The 20,076-nt window shown below is 43.7% G+C and overlaps 1 protein-coding gene across 11 annotated transcripts in view; it reads right to left on the reverse strand.

Moving 5' to 3' along the window:
* LOC143982457 (zona pellucida sperm-binding protein 3 receptor-like) overlaps window positions 1-20,076 on the reverse strand; it is a 633,312-nt gene that overhangs the window by 154,718 nt on the left and 458,518 nt on the right. For 10 of the 11 annotated variants that reach the window (XM_077481173.1, XM_077481174.1, XM_077481167.1 and 7 more), the window contains 2 exons: window positions 11,440-11,619; window positions 9,174-9,368 (listed from right to left, as the gene is read on the reverse strand). In XM_077481173.1, coding sequence (XP_077337299.1) covers window positions 9,174-9,368; window positions 11,440-11,619 — 375 coding nt within the window. The remainder of the gene's footprint in view (window positions 1-9,173; window positions 9,369-11,439; window positions 11,620-20,076) is intronic. The other variant, XM_077481171.1, reaches the window with a different exon arrangement.

The raw sequence follows: 20,076 nt of genomic DNA on the forward strand, positions 1-20,076 counted from the left end.
CCTCAGTGGTGATATACCACCAAAAGTAAGCTCTATTTGTGGGAGGAAAATGATAAAATTTGACAATTGACAAAGTGCGACAGAGCTGAAAGCTAAAAATAGTCCTGGGCAGGAAGGGTTGAAAGTGTCTGGTATTGAAGTGGTTAAAATATATTCCATTAAAAAAATAATCTATAAGCTTTACTAATCGTGTATGTAAATTAGGTAAAGGCCAAGTTCAGGTTTTTATTAGGTTTAATGCTGTACCCATATTTAGGGTGTAACATGAAACACATACATATACATAATGCCCCCAAACAGCCCTCCACCCATCTCTTCTACCTGGGACTCCATTCACATTTAGCATGAGTAATAGATATAGTAATTTTTAACATGGGTTTCCTGAGAACAAAAGTTATTTCAAGGGTTCCTCAGTGTTGCAAAAGATGAGAATGTCAGCACTAGAGAATAAAATTTTGGGTCGTTCCAAATTTTATTTTTTTGCCACGCGATATTAGTCCAACAGTTTAAGAAATGCAAAATTTCAGTTAAAAATACACTAAAGGTAATTATAGGGCAAGGAAACACATTTACCTATTTTTTTTGGTAAAACCTTAAAACTGCGTGTGCCCATGAAACAGCGACAAATTCAGTACTTTATCATTTCCATTGGCAATGCTTTAAAAGCTACTATGGATCATCAGTTTAGAGCTATCCATGAATAAGACTTATTGCTTTTACTCAATTAACGTTTTCACGTGTGTGGGGAAATTTTGATGCTTGGGTGCAACTTTAATTTTTTTACTTTTTTTTTTTTTTTAAATAAACTTTAGGGTAATTGGAAGCAATCTATCTGCTGTGAAGCTGCTGCATCACTTCCATCTCACAGCAGATAGTCTGCTTGTCAGAAATACACACACTCTCCAAATGGCTGCAGCAACTTGAAGCATGTGTAATCCCCCTGAAGTCACTGCTGTAGTACCATCTTGCAACAGGGTAATGTTGATAAATAAAAAGTTAGCACTTAGGAGCTAAAAACATGCATGCATCGGGGGTGCAATGCACGGCAGCGGCCAAGGTGGTCGCATTGACCGGGAACTCCACGCCATTCCGGCTTAACGAGCACCGCAGCAGGCGTCTGAGCCCTCGTTCCAGCCTGGCGCGCACCCCTGCCGGCCAGGGAAACTCATCTGCCTGATGAGCTCAGGCTCTGCCCAGAGGAGCCCCACCCCTGCACTGAACTCGGCAGCAGCACGGATTGGCCATCACAAAATGGTGGCTGCCTGACTTACTCCATAGCTGACCAGGATCAGAAAGCCCTCCCAAACATCTGAGGCCGCAGTGAGTACCTCCCTATCTGGGGCTCCCTCACCTACCTCCACTGAATCCCTCCTAGGGAGGACACTAGGAGGGGGTGCCCTTACCCCAGAGCAGTAACTGCTCCACAGCCCGGATCCGTCAGACACACAAGTCTTCTCACTCCCCCACAGACTTCCCCTCTATGATGGCTGCCTTCTCCCAAATGCCTTCTCCCCAATGCTTTCAAGAGGCCTATCTCACACAGCAGCACAGATCACAGCCTCCATACACGCAGATCTGCAGCAGATAGGGGCCGGAATTGAGGTGATCAGATCAAGCAACTCTGAGAATAAATCAAAATACTGCCAGGATCCAGGAGCTCCAGGACAAACTAGAGACTGCCACCTCCAAAATAGATGCAACAAACCATACAGCTTTTCCTCTTTCCATTATACCTTTTTGATAGTCTAGAACGCTGGGGGTTTGGAGCCGTATTTCTTAATACACACCCTTTACTCAACTCCTACAGCTTAGGTGCGATTAATGGGTCACTACTCCAAGTCCTTCGATATTCACAGAGGAACCAGACAAGGCTGCCCTCTATCGCCCTTGATTTTTGCAATCGCGATCAAGACACTGGCCATAGCCATAAGAGCGAATACGAACATCAAAGGGGTCCAATGCAGGCAAGAGGAACATAAGTGTGCCCTCCTTGCGGATGGCATGTTATTCCTGACCTCTCCACTAATCTCCACTCCCAATGTGTTCCAACTTCTCCAAGAATTTCGGGGCTCCAGGTCAATGTGTCCAAATCAGTAGCCCTCAACATATCGGTCCACACAACACTAATCGATCAACTTAAACACTTTCCCTTCACGTGGGCAGGAGACCCAATCGCCTATCTGGAAATCAAGCTGACTAAACGCATTGGCAACCTATATGCTGCTAACTACCCTCCCATGTTCCGTTCATTAGAGGCGGACCTAGATAAATTGTCAAAGGAAGGCCAATCCTAGCTAGGTAGACTGAACACAGTCAAAATGAATCTATTGCCCCATATTTTATATTTTTTTCACTCCCTCCCCATCCCAACTAAAAAATCTATCCTGTCTAAATTTCAATACAGGGTTGTTAGATTTGTCTGGGGTTACCAAGGAAATCGCTTCGCAAGGGACATCCTACTCAGACTTAAGACCGAACTTATGGCTCTATTACCAGGCAGCACAGCTAGCCCAGTTTTCTGCTATATACGCAGAGTCTCAGACCTGACTGGGTCTCCCTTGAGAGGCAGGCCATCCCCCATTATACGCTCGACTTCTTAGTATGGCAACCATCGAAACACATACCTGTCATACTAGCCCCTACGTTATCTCACTCCCTAGCTTTCTGTGATCAGCTACATAAAAATGTGCACTTGATAACCCCCTAAAGCCCCTCACGCACTTATTTCATAATCCCGACTTCCCTCCAGGGATGAATATACATGCGTTGAACTGGTGGCTGAACAAAGGTGTTTTCAGAATAGGCCATTTCATTGGGTCATTCACTGAGTACACTACAAATGCCAGCTTCGGAAAAATTTAGACTTTCCCAGAACAGGCACTTCCTCCGCACACTCTGGACTGACAAACTGAGCATTCCTAAAGCCACTATGTATGAACAATGGTGCTCTAACAGATGCCCCGGCATATGCTCGATCTTGGGAGTCCGATCTGGACATCCAGCTGGACCCTGATATGTGGTTTCAAGCTTTCAGCAGATCTAAAAGGTATCTTAAACGTTGCTTTGATAGAAGCTAACATTAAGGTTTTCACAAAGTGGTATTATGTCCCTTGCCAGGCTCTCCAAAATATTTCCAGATGCCTCCACCCTCTGCTATAGAGGCTGCGAACATATAGGCACGATGCTTCATATATGGTGGATGTGCCCCAGCATACGAAGCTACTGGAACAAAATTTCTTCACCTTCTATGAAAGGTGGCTGGATCAATGTTCCTCAAGACCCCGCATACATCCTACTAAACCACAGAGTGCACAACACTCCCAAGTCCACACAATATCTAATTTTCTTTAGGCGTTTGGCAGTCAAGATCACATTAGCGAAAGCTTGGAAAACTCCAACTGTGTCAATCTTGGCTGCCAAAACTGAAATTTTGTGGATCATGACACAGGAACAAACAGTGGCAAAACTGCAGGACACAGTACAGCGATTTGAGGGGATCTGGGAACCACGGGCCACATTTAGCAGCCTGTTCCCATTTCTCAATGGGTAAAAACAGGGGGACATGTGCCCCAAAAGACGGGGACCATTTCGCTACCACCTACACCAGCTTCTTCGGGCATAAAAGCCTATTTCAAGCTAACCGCCAAGTTTGGCTGCTCTTGACGGACAAGATGGTGTCAGACCCTTCAGGGTGCACTAAGCAAAGGCACCCTCCCCCCATCTGAGCGACGACTCAGCCTGGAGGCCGACCAGATGAATCTACTGATCCCAACCACACGCTCCCTCCAAAGACAAACACTGGCATGATGGGGAAATTTCATTCAGAAACCCCAAGCCACCTACCAGAGAACCAGAAACTCACACAGATCATTCATACACAGACTACTGCAGAAGACCCTACTCTGCAGCTTCCCCAGTCAGTCATGCCTCCCTCAAGCAAGCCTAGTGGAGGACCTACCTGTAGGATATGTATTATGTAAGGATGTAGAATATTTATATATATATATATATATATATATATATATATATATATATATATATATATATATATATATATATATATAGATAGATAGATAGATAGATACACATTATATATATATATACACACACACACACACACACAACACATATACAGTGGGGCAAAAAAGTATTTAGTCAGCCACCAATTGTGCAAGTTCTCCCACTTAAAAAGATGAGAGGCCTGTAATTATCATAGGTATACCTTAACTATGAGAGATAAAATGTGGAAACAAATCCAGACAATCACATTGCCTGATTTTTGAAAGGATTTATTTGCAAATTATGGTAGAAAATAAGTATTTTGTCTGTCAAAAGTTCATCTCAATAATTTGTTATATATCCTTTGTTGGCAATGACAGAGGTCAAACGTTTTCTTTAAGTCTTCACAAGGTTGTCACACACTGTTGCTGGTATGTTGGCCCAATGCTCCATGCAGATCTCCTCTAGTGATGTTTTGAGGCAGTCGCTGGGCAACACGGACTTTCAACTCCCTCCAAAAAGTTTTTCTATGGGGTTGAGATCTGGAGACTGGCTAGGCCACTCCAGGACCTTGAAATGCTTCTTACGAAGCTACTCCTTCATTGCCCAGGTGGTGTGTTTGGGATCATTGTCATGCTGAAAGACCCAGCCAGGTTTCATCTTCAATGCCCTTGCTGATGGGAGGAGGTTTGCACTCAAAATCTCACGATACATGGCCCCATTCATTCTTTCATGTACGCGATCAGTTGTCCTGTTCCCTTTGCAGAGAAACAGCCCCATGATGTTACCACCCCATGCTTCACAGTAGGTATGGTGTTCTTTGGTTGCAACTCGGCATTCTCTCTCCTCCAAACATGAGGAGTTGTGTTTCTACCAAACAGTTCTACTTTGGTTTCATCTTACATTCTCCCAATCCTCTTCTGGATAATCCAAATGCTCTCTAGCAAACCTCAGACATGTACTGGCTTAAGCAGGGGGGACACGTCTGGCACTGCAGGATCTGAGTCCCTGACGGCATAGTGTGTTACTGATGGTAGGCTTTGTTACGTTGGTCCCAGCTCTCTGCAGCTCATTCACTAGGTCCCTCGTGTGATTTTGGGATTTTTGCTCATAGTTATTGTGATCATTTTGACCCTACAGGGTGAGATCTTACGTGGCGCCCCAGATCGAGGAAGATTATCAGTGGTCTTGTATGTCTTCCATTTTCTAATTATTGCTCCCACAGTTGATTTCTTCACACCAAGCTGCTTGCCTATTGCAGATTCAGTCTTCCCAGCCTGGTGCAGGTCTACAATTTTGTTTCTAGTATCCTTCGACAGCTCTTTGGTCTTCACCATAGTGGAGTTTGGAGTGTGACTGTTTGAGGTTGTGGACTGGTATCTTTTATACTGATAAGTTCAAACAGGTGCCATTGATAAGTCCATAGGTGCCCTCAACAGGTAATGAGTGGAGGATAGAGGAGCCTCTTAAAGAAGATACAGGTCTGTGAGAGCCAGAAATCTTGCTTGTTTGCAGGTGACTAAATACTTATTTCCCACCATAATTTTCAAATAAATTCTTTAAAAAAAAATAAAAAATAAAAAAATCAGACATTTTGTCTCTCATAGTTGAGGTATAACCATGATGACAATTACAGGCCTCTCTCATCTTTTTAAGTGAGAGAACTTGCACAATTGATGGCCCACAATCATTTTTTGCCCCACTTTACATACATACACACACAGTATCTCACAAAAGTGACCCCTTGCATTTTTGTGAATATTTTATTATATCTTTTCATGTGACAACAATGAAGTAACTACACTTTGCTGCAATGTAGCAAGTAGACAGCTTGTATAACTCAAAACACAGCTATTAATGTCCAAACCGCTGGCAACAAAAGAGTTTGTATCCAATAAAGATGCGCAGTCCCAAAAACTCAAACAAATAAGCACATAAGAGTGCCAGCATGCCCTCAAACTAATGAGCAAATAGTGCAAATAGGCAATTTACAGATATAAAAAATAAATACATTAAAAAAAAAAAAAAATGTGATCAGAACGAACGTCTTAAAAAGACAATCGTGTTTTTCTGTTCATCCGAAAAAGTAAAAAACAGCGCCGCTTACCTGATCTGATGGATCTCAAATTGAAGCGATCAGATAGGCACGCGCAGGAAGGATCACATGGCCACGGGCATTGTATCCACCGGCTTCTCCAACAGCAGTATCCTCCTCCTTTAGCGGGGTCTTTACTCTGCTTAAAACACTCCTCTCAGAGCCTTCCAATACCATAGATTCCTCCACAGGATGTGTGGTGGTCTGAGAATTTCACCCTGATTGTTAGCATGTTTTTTAGTTCTTGGACTACATATTCACTTTTTTTCTTATCTGTAAATTTCATATTTGCACTTTTTTTGAGCTCATTAGTTTAAGCACATGCTGGTACTCTTGTGTGCATCTTTCTTTGAGTTTTTGGGACAGCGCATCTTTATTGGATACACACATTTATGGACTGAATATTTAGGTTTTTCAGATGCAGAACCTTTTTTTGTACAAATGTATTTGAGAGATAGAGATTAGAGATAGAGATTTTATATATATAATAAAAAAATTATATATATATATATATATATATATATATATATATATATATATATATATATATATATATATATATATATATATATATATATATATATATATATATATATATATAACACACACACAGTTTTTTTCTGTTTATTGGGTTTAGCGCAGATATCCTGCTATACATAACAAAAGTGAGTACATCCCTAAGTGAAAATGTCCAATTTGGGCCCAATTAGCCATTTTCCCTCCTCGGTGTCATTAGACTCGTTAATGTTACAAGATCTCAAGTGTAAATGGGGCGCAGGTGTGAAATTTGGAGCGATCGTTCTCACTCTCTCATAGACTCTCTCACGGTCACTTCAACATGGCACCACATGGCAAAGAACTGTCTTAGGATCTGAAAAAAAGGTTTGTTACTCTACATAAAGATGGCCTAGGCTATAAGAAGATTGCCAAGACCCTGAAACTGAGCTGCAGCACGGTGGCCAAGACCATACAGCAGTTTAACAGGACAAGTTCCACTCAGAATAGGCCTCGCCATTGTCAACCCAAGAAGTTGAGTACACGTGCTCAGCATCATATCCAGAGGTCGTCTTTGGGAAATAGACGTACGAGTGCTGCCAGCATTGCTTCAGAGGTTGAAGGGGTGGGGGGGGGGGGGTCAGCCTGTCAGTGCTCAGACCATATGCCACACACTGCATCGAATAAGATAAACGTATTTGGTTAAAATGGTGTCAAGCATGTGTCTCGGCAACCAGAGGAGGAGTACACAGACAAGTGTGTCTTGCGTACAGTCATGCATGGTGGGAGTGTCATGGTCTAGGGCTGCATGAGTGCTGCCAGCACTGGGGAGCTACAGTTCATTGAGAGAACCATGAATGCCAACATGTACTGTAACATACTGAATCAGGGCATGATCCCCCCTACCTTTGGAGACTGGCAGTATTCCAACATGATAATGACCCCAAACACACCTCCAAGATGACCACTGCCTTGCTAAAGAAGCTGAGAATAAAGGACGGGCCAAGCATGTCTACAGTCCTAAACCCTGAGCATCTGTGGGGCATCCTCAAATGGAAGGTGGAGGAGTGCAATGTCTCCAACATCCACCAGCACCATGATGTCGTCATGGAGGAGTGGAAGAGGACTCCAGTGGCAACCTGTGAAGCTCTGGTGAACTCCATGCCCAAGAGGGTTAAGGCAGTGCTGGCCACACAAAATATTGACACATTGGGCCCAATTTGGACATTTTCACTTAGGGGTGTACTCACTTTTGTGAGAAAGTGTGCGTAATATAACCGATGCAGCCTTGAATGATTCTGCATCGATGCAGAGAACTCCTGGTAGAGCCCTGCCCTGCCTCACCTGGGAGGGAGGGAGAGAGCAGAGCTGCACGGAGCTGACCTGGGAGCTGTATTGTGGTTATTGGCTAGTACACTGTGGCCGGATTTGCAGCAGTCCGTATGGACTGTATGAAGTTTTCTCCTCCAGGTTCAGGTTAAGTGTCCCTGCAGTGTCCCCTCTACTTGTCCCGCGCCCTCCCCCCTTAGCTCAGTCTGAGTGGATGAAGTCTCTTCCTGGATATGTGCTGCCCCCCTCCCTCTCCTCTGCAGGCTCCTGCTGGGTGACTCCACTCTGGCAGGTGAGATGTGTGCATGTCCCTCGGTGACAGCAGGTTGATGCTGCATGTTGTAGTGTGGGGCAGTGACTGGCTGCCATGGGGTTCGCAAACCCCGAAAACCTACTCCTCGCATTTTTCAGACATTGCTCTATTGCAGAAAAAGGAAGAAGTGCTTAAGTCTCCTGTTCACCATCCTCAAATAGCACCCCACCTCTCCACCCTCAACAAAATAGCCCCTGCTGCATGCAGGGAGTGTCTTTTTTTTCTCTTTTTTAAGAAAAGATGATGACAAAAAAAAAGTTATTGCTTGAATTTTTTGATGAAAACCATATGCAGTAATTGTGATGCATTGCAGAACCTAATCGTTGAAAGGAAAATTGTAATCAAATCAATTCATGAGACCAGTGAAGATGCGCACCTGTCTAAGTCCTGCATATACAGTATTTCCAACTTTTTCATAAATTTTTCATTGGTTTAACATGACACATTGTATATTTTTTTCCAGCCTATGTAACATGGAGACATGAAAGTGGGAAGCAAGATTATGGAAGAAAATGTAAAAAAAAAATAATAAAAAATGGAAAATAGCAGAAAGAATAAAAGTAGGTGGTAAAGAGAAGAGAGGTAGAATTAAGAATGATATATATATATATATATATAGAAAGGTTGTACATAAAAAAAAATCCAAAAAAATGGTGACTGAAAATCACATTAAAGCTCACACCACACATTACAATCCATGCGTACAATTACCATTTGAACTACCAACTATGTAGTGCCAGGGCCTGCATGATTGGATACAAATTAATGTGAAAGATTAGCCAACAGAAACCCCCTATTCCACCATTTAACATCAGCTTTGTAAATCTAAAGTTGAGAAGTTGATTGTACAAAGATCATATGGTCCGACTAATGTGACCTTTAGAAGTGTTTAGGTTTCACTTCTTAAAGAAGCCTACTTTTTTTTTTATGCTGTATACTTACGTTTACTTTCGCTCCTTTCACACAGTGGAATTGCGGGTATCCACTGACTATCAATGTTGCATGAGATTGAACCAGACCCCCTCAGAACGAAGTCCTTATCACACTCAAACGATATAGCAGAATTCAATGTATATGGGCCAATGAACCCTGATAGTCTTCTTGAATTTGTAACATTTGGATTAGGGCAATTTACAGCTAAAGATTAGGAGAAAATAAAAATTAATAACTGGAGGTGGCATATAAATGGTGACATTATGCTGCACTACAATATTTTCCAACCATCACAAAAACAAATATGCAGAAGTATCACTAATCATTATGTATGCAAAACTGTAAAGGTCAAGATCAGATTTTTTATCCTGTTGCCTGTTGTACCCATATTCAGGGTTTAACATGAAGTATAGTCACATACAGTGCCTTGCGAAAGTATTCGGCCCCCTTGAACTTTTCAACCTTTTGCCACATTTCAGGCTTCAAACATAAAGATATAAAAATTTTATTTTTTGTGAAGAATCACCAACAAGTGGGACACAATTGTGAAGTGGAATGAAATCTATTGGATTTTTGAAACTTTAACAAAAAAATGAAAAGTGGGGCATGCAAAATTATTCGGCCCCCTTGCGTTAATACTTTGTAGAGCCACCTTTTGCTGCGATTGCAGCTGCAAGTCGCTTGGGGTATGTCTCTATCAGTTTTGCACATCGAGAGACTGAAATTCTTGCCCATTCTTCCTTGCAAAACAGCTCGAGCTCAGTGAGGTTGGATGGAGAGCGTTTGTGAACAGCAGTTTTCAGCACTTTCCACAGATTCTCGATTGGATTCAGGTCTGGACTTTGACTTGGCCATTCTAACACCTGAATATGTTTATTTGTGAACCATTCCTTTGTAGATTTTGCTGTATGTTTGGGATCATTGTCTTGTTGGAAGATAAATCTCCGTCCCAGTTTCAGGTCTTTTGCAGACTCCAACAGGTTTTCATCCAGAATGGTCCTGTATTTGGCTGCATCCATCTTCCCCTCAATTTTAACCATCTTCCCTGTCCCTGCTGAAGAAAAGCAGGCCCAAATCATGATGCTGCCACCACCATGTTTGACAGTGGGGATGGTGTGTTGAGGGTGATGAGCTGTGTTGCTTTTATGCCAAACATATTGTTTTGCATTGTGGGCAAAGAGTTTCATTTTGATTTCATCTGACCGGAGCACCTTCTTCCACATGTTTGGTGTGTCTCCCAGGTGGCTTGTGGCAAACTATAGACGAGACTTTATGGATATCTTTGAGAAATGGCTTTCTTCTTGCCACTCTTCCATAAAGGCCAGATTTGTGCAGTGTACGACTAATTGTTGTCCTATGGACAGACTCTCCCACCTCAGCTGTAGTTCTCTGCAGTTCATCCAGAGTGATCATGGGCCTCTTGGCTGCATCTCTGATCAGTCTTCTCCCTGTCTGAGCTGAAAGTTTAGAGGGACTGCCAGGTCTTGGTAGATTTGCAGTGGTCTGATACTCCTTCCATTTCAAAATGATCGCTTGCACAGTGCTCCTTGGGATGTTTAAAGCTTGGGAAATCTTTTTGTATCCAAATCCGGCTTTAAACTTCTCCACAACAGTATTACGGACCTGCCTGGTGTGTTCCTTGGTCTTCATGATGCTCTCTGCGCTTTCAACAGAACCCTGAGACTATCACAGAGCAGGTGCATTTATACAGAGACTTGATTACACACAGGTGGATTCTATTTATCACCATCAGTCATTTAGGACAACATTGGATCATTCAGAGATCCTCGCTGAACTTCTGGAATGAGTTTGCTGCACTGAAAGTAAAGGGGCCGAATAATTTTGCACGCACCACTTTTCAGTTTTTTATTTGCTAAAAAAGTTTAAATCAGCCAATAGATTTCGTTCCACTTCACAATTGTGTCCCACTTGTTGGTGATTCTTCACAAAAAATAAAAATTTTATATCTTTATGTTTGAAGCCTGAAATGTGGCAAAAGGTTGAAAAGTTCAAGGGGGGCAAATACTTTTGCAAGGCACTGTACATAATGCCCCAATGCTGCAATTCTGTCTGCAATCTCAAACTGAATCTGCACTTTGCAACTGTGCTATTCATTTTCAATGGCACCTAAAACGCGGTGCATGTATGCCACGATTATATCGCAATAAATCATGAACCAATATGGTTACAGTCACCTTAACTTTTTTCTTGCTGAAACTAACCTCTAAAATGATAGATCCTAGCCTACAATACATTGAAAAGCCAAATTTCTAACCTTTGCATGTAGGAGAATTGGAACTCCACTCCCCTGTTCCTGTACAGGATATAGAAGCATCGCCCGCAACTTCTAAAGGCTCCTGGCATGAAAACGTTACAGAATCCAAATACGTATACTCATCTTTTTGTGGATGATATTCTCCATTAGCTGGCGATTCTGGTGCAGCACATAATACTTCTATAAGTAAAATAAAATGATGGAATATACACATTTAGAGAGAGAAAAAAGGTTCCCTCATAATTTTAAAGTGAAAGACAACAGATTCATATAAGCATGGCTCATCAAAACTTAAACAGTAGAGCTCGTATCTATAAAATCAGAGCACGGATACAGTTCTGTTATTTGTATGCAACCTTGTGTCCCACAGTATATAGTTTTAAAGTGGTAGTAAAGGCCTTTTTTTCATGTTTTACCTACAGCTAAGCCTATAAGAAGGTTTACCTGTGGATACTGCAAATATCTGCATGTGCACGGTTTAGGAACTTTTTACTTGTGTAGTCGCCAGTGCCGTCACCGGCGCATGCGCTCTGGATGGATCAGCATACCCGTGCCATAAACAGTGATATCATCATGGCTCAGCCATTCAAAAGGACCGGAGCCTGCAAACCAGGAAGGAAGACCGGATGAAGATGGAAGCCCTGTCAGGGGTAGAGGACTTAAATTTTAGGGTAAGTTTCACATAATGTGCTAGTATGTGATGCATACTAGCACATTATAACATTGCCTTGCAGGGGAAAAGTTTTTTGTTTGAGTTCACTACCAGTTTAAGATTTGGAGCTGTACCTAGGCCTGTGCTTGATTTAAAGTGATTGTAAAACTTTTTTTTTTTTTTTTTTTATAACAAACATGTTATACTTGCATGATCTGAGGTGGTCAGTGGTTTAGCATAGAACAGCCCTGGTCCTCCTCTTCTGGGGTCCCCCGCCAGAGCTCTTGGCCTCGCCCTATTGCCAAGTGCCCCCATAGCAAGCTGCTTGCTATGGTGGCACTCATGAGTGCTCGATTCTGAGCTGCACTCGGTGTCCATTAATGCAGGCACAACCTCGCCCCCCAATCCGATTGATAGCAGCAGAAGCCAACGACTTCTGCTGCTGCCTTTCTGTCCAGTGAGGAGAAAGCCAAGATAGATGCTGCTCTTGGGCACAGAACTGGATCAAGTTTGGGCTCAAGTATAGAGGGAGGTTAGCCGCATACAGGTGGTTTGCATGGTATACATCAGGGATTGTTGCAGAACTACACATCCCATGAGGCATTGTAAAACTCATTGACAGACATGACTAGGCATGATGGGAATTGTAGTTCTTGAACAACTGGAGGGGCATAGTTTGGAGACCTCTGGTATACATTAAGTTAAAAATAGTATTTTTGTACTCACCGTAAAAAATCCTTTTCTCTGAAGTTCACTGGCTGACACAGCTCCATTAACCTTGACCATAGGGTTGTTATGCCACCTTCAGGAGAGGACTAGGCAGAACATGTTACACATGTGAAAACAGAACTTTACAGTTCCACCCAGGGGGGCGGTCCCTCCAGTAACATCCCCTCAGCCTGCCTCCTGCAGCTCAGTACATCAACAAGCAGTATAAACGTAAACCAATAGGAGGGGAGGGTACTGTGTCAGTCAGTGAACTTCAGAGAAAAGGATTTTACGGTGAGTACAAAAATCCTATTTTCTTTAACCACTTGAGATCCGCGCTATAGTCAATTGACGGCTACAGCGCGGATCTCCTTTTCCGGGACTACGTCTATTGACGTAGTCCCGTGCACGAGCGGCCTGCGCGCCCCCTGAGGGGCGCGCGCGGCGCGCTCTGTGATCGGCGATTCTACAAGACTCGCCTGATCACCGATCCGTGCAAGGGGTCGATCCCGACCCCTTATCACGTGATCAGCTGTCAGCCAATGGCAGCTGATCATGTGATATAACGGAGCCGGTAATCTGCTATTATTCCTCCACGCGCTGTCAGCGCGAGGAGAAAAAAAAAAGCCGATTACCGGCGGCCGTGATCGGGACATCAGTCCCGATCATGGCCAGCACTGCTAGTGCCCACCTGCAACCCTGTCAGTGCCCACCTGCCCCCTGCCAGTGCAACAATAAAAAAAGTAAGTACCGCCCGTCAGTGCCACCCAGCAGTGCCCACAGTGCCACCCAGCAGTGCCCACAATCTGCCTTAACAAAGGTGCTGCACCCGTGCCACATATCCGTGCCCATCAGTGTCATCTACCAGTGCCCAGCAGTGCCGCCCATCAGTGCCCATCAGTCCCATCTATCAGTGGTACCTATCAGTGCCCATCCGTGCCACCCATCCATGCCATCTTATGTGCCCATCTTTGCCCATCAGTGCCGCCTTATCTGTGCCTATTAGTGCCGCCTTTATGCCCATCAGTGCCCACCAGTGGAGCCCATCAGTGCCCACCAGTGCAGCCCATCAGTGCCCACCAGTGCAGCCCATCAGTGCCGCCTCATCAGCGCACTTCAATGAAGGAGAAAAATGACCCGTTTGCAAAATTTTATAACAAACTTTTAAACATTATTTTTTTTTTTTTTTTGCATCTTTTTTTGTTTGTTTAGCAAAAAATAAAACTCCGAGCTGTAATTAAATACCACCAAAAGAAAGCTCTATTTGTGGGAAAAAAATGATAAAAATTTCATTTGGGTACAGTGTTGTATGGCCGCGCAATTGTCATTCAAAGTGCATCAGCGCTGAAAGCTGAAAATTGCTCTGGGACTGAGGGGGGTTTAAGTGCCCAGTAAGCAAGTGGTTAAACAGAAAAGGGAGTGCAGAACTGCAACATTACACGGCCACCTGTAAAACTTTGCGGCCAAAGCAGGCATCAGACGAAGCGCTTACATCCACTTTGTAGAATTTGGTAAAAGTGTGAACAGACGCCATAAGTCGCCATCTTACATACCATGTCGGAAAGCTGAAGAGGTTCCAATTTCCCTGGTGGAATGGGCCTTGACAGGAAAGGGGGGCACCTGCCCCTTCAAGGCGTAGGCCTGTATCACATCTGTCTGATCCACCTGGAAATGGTGGTCGACGAGACCGACATACCTCTTTTTTCGGACCTTTTTTGGTCTTCATTGATGCGGAGCACTGAAACCACCTTTGGCAGAAAGGAAGGTTGCAGTCACAACACCCCTTATCCTTATGGATAACCAGATAGGGTGGCTTGCAAGACAAGGCTGCCAGCTCTGAAACCCTCCTGGCCGATGTAATGGCCACTAGAAAGACCACTTTCTGGGAAAGAGTCAACAAGGGAATTTCTCTAATGTTCTCAATAGGCAGTTTCTGCGCAGATAACACCAGGTTCAGATCCCACGGGGGTAATGGTGGATGCACCAGAGGAACTACACGTCGGACTCCCTGAACAAAAGTGCTCACTAGAAAGTGAAACGCCAGGGGTTGCGAAAAAAAGAAAAAAGGCAGCCAAGGTTGATATTTGTCCTTTAATGGTGCTTAAAGCCAATTTCTGGTCTACTTCTCGCTGTAGAAACAGCGGGATCCTGGAAAACGGAATAGGTGCGGACGCCATCCTTTCTCCTCACGCATAGTGATGTATGACTTCCAGGTACAATGGTATATCTTCGGAGAAGAAGATTTCCATGCTCTCAACATAGTTGAAATCATAGAGTCCGATAGACCTTGGTACCTTAGCACCTGGCTCTCAACAGCCATGCCGTTAAAATCAGCGATGGTAAAACAGGATGGCGAATCAGACCTCGACACAGAAGGTCCTCTCGCAACGGCAGTCGCCAAGGAGCCTTCGCAACCAGGCGTACTAGGTCGGCGTGCCAGGGATGCCGAGGCCAATCTGGGGCAATCAGTATTACTGGAACCCCCTCGCCCTCCACTCTACGGAGCAGACGTAGTAGTAGCTTTAGCGGAGGAAAGGCGTAGATCAGTCGGTACTGATCCCATGGAGCCACCAGAGCCATCGACCATATGGGAGAGGCGAAGCCTGATCGTTCGGAGTTCGAGCACATTGAACGGCAACTTGGGTTCCTTACCCGACCTGAGGCCCTGGGTCGACTGTACTCCCAGAACTCCACCACCCCAGCTGGTCAGGCTGGCGTCTCTTGTGATCACAACCCAATTTAGAGGTAGGAACGACTTCCCGGACCGAAATGCCGGGGACCTCAGCCATCAGAACAGGGAGTCCCTGACTGACTGGCTCACCTGAATCTGCCGATCCAGGGATAACGGAGATATGTCCCATTTTGTCAATATCTCCTTCTGCAAGACTCGCATGCAGAAACACGACGACCACCTATGGTTCAGCAATAGTTTTACTGCGGGTCCGAGAGTCTGCATATGGTCTGCAGCACCACTGCCGACAATGAAGCCCTGGATAGCAGAGGAAGCGTATCCAGAGCCACGTTCCAAATGCACTTAAGACTGTGCACTAACTGGTCTGCTAGTTCCACGCAGACAGGAGTAGCCTGCTGCTTCTCCAATTCGCGGTGCAAAAGTGTTGCCCATTCACGTGGGGTCCTTAAACACAGGAGCCCCCTCTACCAGGATCGTGGTTACTTTATTTAACCTGGATACTGGGGGGTCCACAATCTGAGAAGCCGACCATTATTTAAGAAGGCTCTTCCCAAAGGGGTAACGCACCGCCATGATTTTTGGGACCGCAAAGGTCCGTTGTAGTTGTCCCCATTCCTGTATATGAGCTTCTCTAAATAAGTCAGATACGGAAACACCGTAGATGCATGGGCTGGCTTACGGGACCCAAAAGGGACCGTTACTTCAGCAGAAGGACCTGCTGCATCCTGAAACTTCAGGGTATTACGCACAGCTGTGATAAGTGCTGCAACTAGCGCTTTTCTTGTGCGGACCCAGACGGGGACTCATCCTCACTGTCCAATCAGTCCTGGTTAGCGTCATCTGAAGCAACAGAGCAGGAGCTGCCAGTCTCAGCGGGGCCCAAGTCTGCATCAGATTTAACCCCGGAGGAGGGGGGGGCAGGGGCCGCTTTAAAAACCACGCTGGACTACAACAAAATGGCCACTGGGTATCCAGTATAACGGACATAATCACAGGGAAAATGGCCGCTGTACTAGAGTAAAATGGTTCCTGACCATGCTTTCCACTGAGGCACACCAAATATGGCAGACAAACTGTACACAGAAAAGGACCATGAAAAAGACAGAAAATGGCGGCAGAACAGCCCTATGGCAATCAGCACATGCAGACCTCCAGACACATAGCGGGGAGACCACAGACACCCAGTGCAGCCCCCCCATCCAGGTGAGAGCCCCCTGGGGAACCCCTGGCTATAGGCACACACACCGCTCAGCAGTCCATAATGCAGCATCCCCCACGGGGGAGCAGGGGAGATAGGGACAGGGAGAGAAGAGAGGGAGGAGAAGGACCCCCGAATCGACCTCCTAGGGAATGCCCAACTGCTCAACCACGCGGAGGCGGGGAGAACTGTACTTGCCATCCGGATGAGCTGGGGACATCCCATCACAGACCCACTCCCAAAGTAACGGGGTGGCTGCTGACCACAGCATACTGTGACATAAACATCAGTAGCCGGGCCATATGTGTGCCCTGGAGCGTTGCGCTCACCAGTCGCCCCTGGAGCCTGAGGGGCATGTCGTGGCCGACCCAGCGCGTAGCTATGGCCTGTACATGCTCGATGGCCAGGCTGGGGAGACTACAAGGATAAGGTTATCCAGCCTGTCACCCAGCCGGCTGTTGATAGCAGATCACAGGATCTAAAAATCTTGCGCAAAAGGCAAACTTCAGGAAAAAAAAGCCAGTGAACGAAAGAGAAAAAACAACTGCCTTCTAAACCACTTATATTCCAGCATCCTGGGCTGCCATCCTGCATCCTGTATAAAGGACTGCTGTACACACATTGTATATTTGTGTGCAGATGATGTCTGTAGGCTGCCTTGATGTTCAAGCAATCGAAAATCTGTTAAAATTTCTCAAAAGTCAACTCGGGTCACGTCGAGCCCTGATGGACACATCCTTTGTACTGTTTAGCATGCCTTCCTATGGAGTATTATCAGTTATACCTACAACTAAATATCTATACATTACATACTATAAAAAAATTGTTACCAAAAGAAATGTTTAAATTAAGAGATAAAAAAACATGCTTATGCGAAACTTCAAATAGGGGATGGACAATCCTAAATAAAGATCTATTTATTGGCTAAACCAGGGGTAATCAACCCATGGCACTGGTGCTTTAAGCGGCACACAAAGCCTCTTGCCAGCATTCGATTCCCTCCCCATCAGCAGAGCAGTGCAGGGAAGTGTCAGTGAGACACTAATACAGTACATTACAATTTCAGAACTAGAGATGGATAGACAGATCTATCTAGATAGATAGATATCTATCTATGAGAGATATAGAGATATAGATATAGATATATATTAGAGATATCTATATCTATCTCTCTCTATAATATATATCTATATCTATCTCTCTCTATAATATATATCTATATCTATCTCTCTCTATAATATATATCTATATCTATCTCTCTCTATAATATATATCTATATCTATCTCTCTCTATAATATATATCTATATCTATCTCTCTCTATAATATATATCTATATCTATCTCTCTCTATAATATATATCTATATCTATCTCTCTCTATAATAATATCTATATATTATATATATATATATTTATATTATCTATCTCTCTCTATAATATATATATATATATATATAATAATATCTCTCGCTCTCTATATCTATATCTATATATTATATATATTTATATTACACACGTAGCATGGACATCAAGGATACATAGACATATCAACTTGGCAGCACATGATGATGTAGAAAAATTGATGGGCAAATTCTATAAATTCTTGTGTGTGTGTATATTATATATATATTGTATATATAATTAAGAAAAAGAGCAAAAAGGTATTTGGGTTCAATATTTAGAGAAAAAAAGGGGAGCAACGGGCGGGACTTTGTATGAGGCAAACGGAAGCAGAAAAATAAATTTAGGTAAAAAACTGGTTTTAATAAATTCGAACAGTCATATTTACATATTATTGCACATAACCATAAATTAATATTTTCAATTTCATCGAAATATACATTCTAACAAGGACTTAATAGTAAATACATGAGAAGCTTCACATTCAGTAGCACCAATTATATATGGGTATGTGACACAGTAAAGTGTCACTTAGAAAAAATAAAAACAAAAAAAAAGGGATAAATCAAAAAGGAATGTCCATTCTTTGTTAAAAATTGTGTACACAACACAGAAGTTGACAGCTCTACGTGTTTCATGGCCTTTTTGTCACTGGTCAGGAGCAAGACCGTAATGGTAACCTATGAATAGAGAGAACACAACCATATTTGAGATGGTCTGGGAGAAAGTGGACAAATATACAATATGAAAAAACCCCATATGTACACTTGACCCACAGACACATATGTACCTGCGCAAAGGTGGTGTGGCGCATTGGCAGTCAGGCTGGCCAAAAATGCCATAGACCGGGGGGTTGAGGGGGCAAAACCCAGGCGACACCCGAAAAGCACCCAAAGCAGGTCAAAGTGTAGAATATGACACAAATTCAGTATTGAAGATGGAGTGACTCATAATAAAGGGACAGCTAAAAAAAAACTGAAAAATCTGAGTGTAACAAGTGAATGTGAAAGTGAAGTATAAAACTGAGAAAAGGGAAAAAAAAGGAAAAAAGTGAAGAGTGCAAGAAAAAGTTGAAAAGCAAGAAAAGTAATGAAAAGTAAAAAATGAAAAGGCTTGAGAAGTAAAGAATCAGAAAATGAAATCAATTGATGGAAAAAACTGCTAGGAAAAAAAAAAAAAAAAAAAAAAGGAGATGCAAATGTGTGAGTACCTAATACATGGATGAAGGTAAGGAAACCATTGTAAATGTGATTGCAAAAAGGTGATAAAAAAGACCTGGTATGAGAACCTACAGAGGGGGGAAAACTCATGCAGAGGGCGCTGCCATAGACTTACTCCCAACGTCAAGAACCCGAAATCCAAAGGGACAAGGAAGGCGCCTGCCATGCCAACCAGGTTAGGCAGCCACGAGCGACAGACCGAGCCCTCCAATTTTCGGAGATGGAAAACCTGGCAGCTGGTACAAGTGCACCACGAGGACGCCAAATATCCGGCTCCGGAAACATGACGTTGATGCGCAGTGGAGGAGGCCCCGCCCGACCTACTACAGAACAGGGCGGCGGAGAAAATCCCCAGTGCGCGTCGCAACCCTGGAACATTTACAATGGTTTCCTTACCTTCATCCACGTATTCTTAGGTACTCAAACATTTGCATCGTTTTCTGATTCTTTACTTCTCAAGTCAATTTTTTTTACTTCTTTCACTACTTTTCTTGCACTCTTCACTTTTTTCCTTTTCTCAATTTTATACTTCACTTTCACATTCACTTGTTACACTCAGATTTTTCACTGTTTATTTTTTAGATGTCCCTTCATTACGAGCCACTCCATCTTCAACACTGAATTTGTGTCATATGCTACACTTTGACCCGCTTGGGGTGTTATTTGTGCTTTTTGGGTGTCGCCTGGGTTTTGCCCCCTCAACCCCTGTCTATGACATTTTTGGCTGGCCTGACTACCAATGTGCTGCACCATATCTACGTAGGTA

Source organism: Lithobates pipiens, unplaced genomic scaffold, assembly GCF_037356315.1.
Source record: "Lithobates pipiens isolate NorthernLeopardFrog02 unplaced genomic scaffold, aLitPip1_a1.2 Scaffold_16, whole genome shotgun sequence".
In the NCBI taxonomy this organism is placed as follows: domain Eukaryota; kingdom Metazoa; phylum Chordata; class Amphibia; order Anura; family Ranidae; genus Lithobates; species Lithobates pipiens.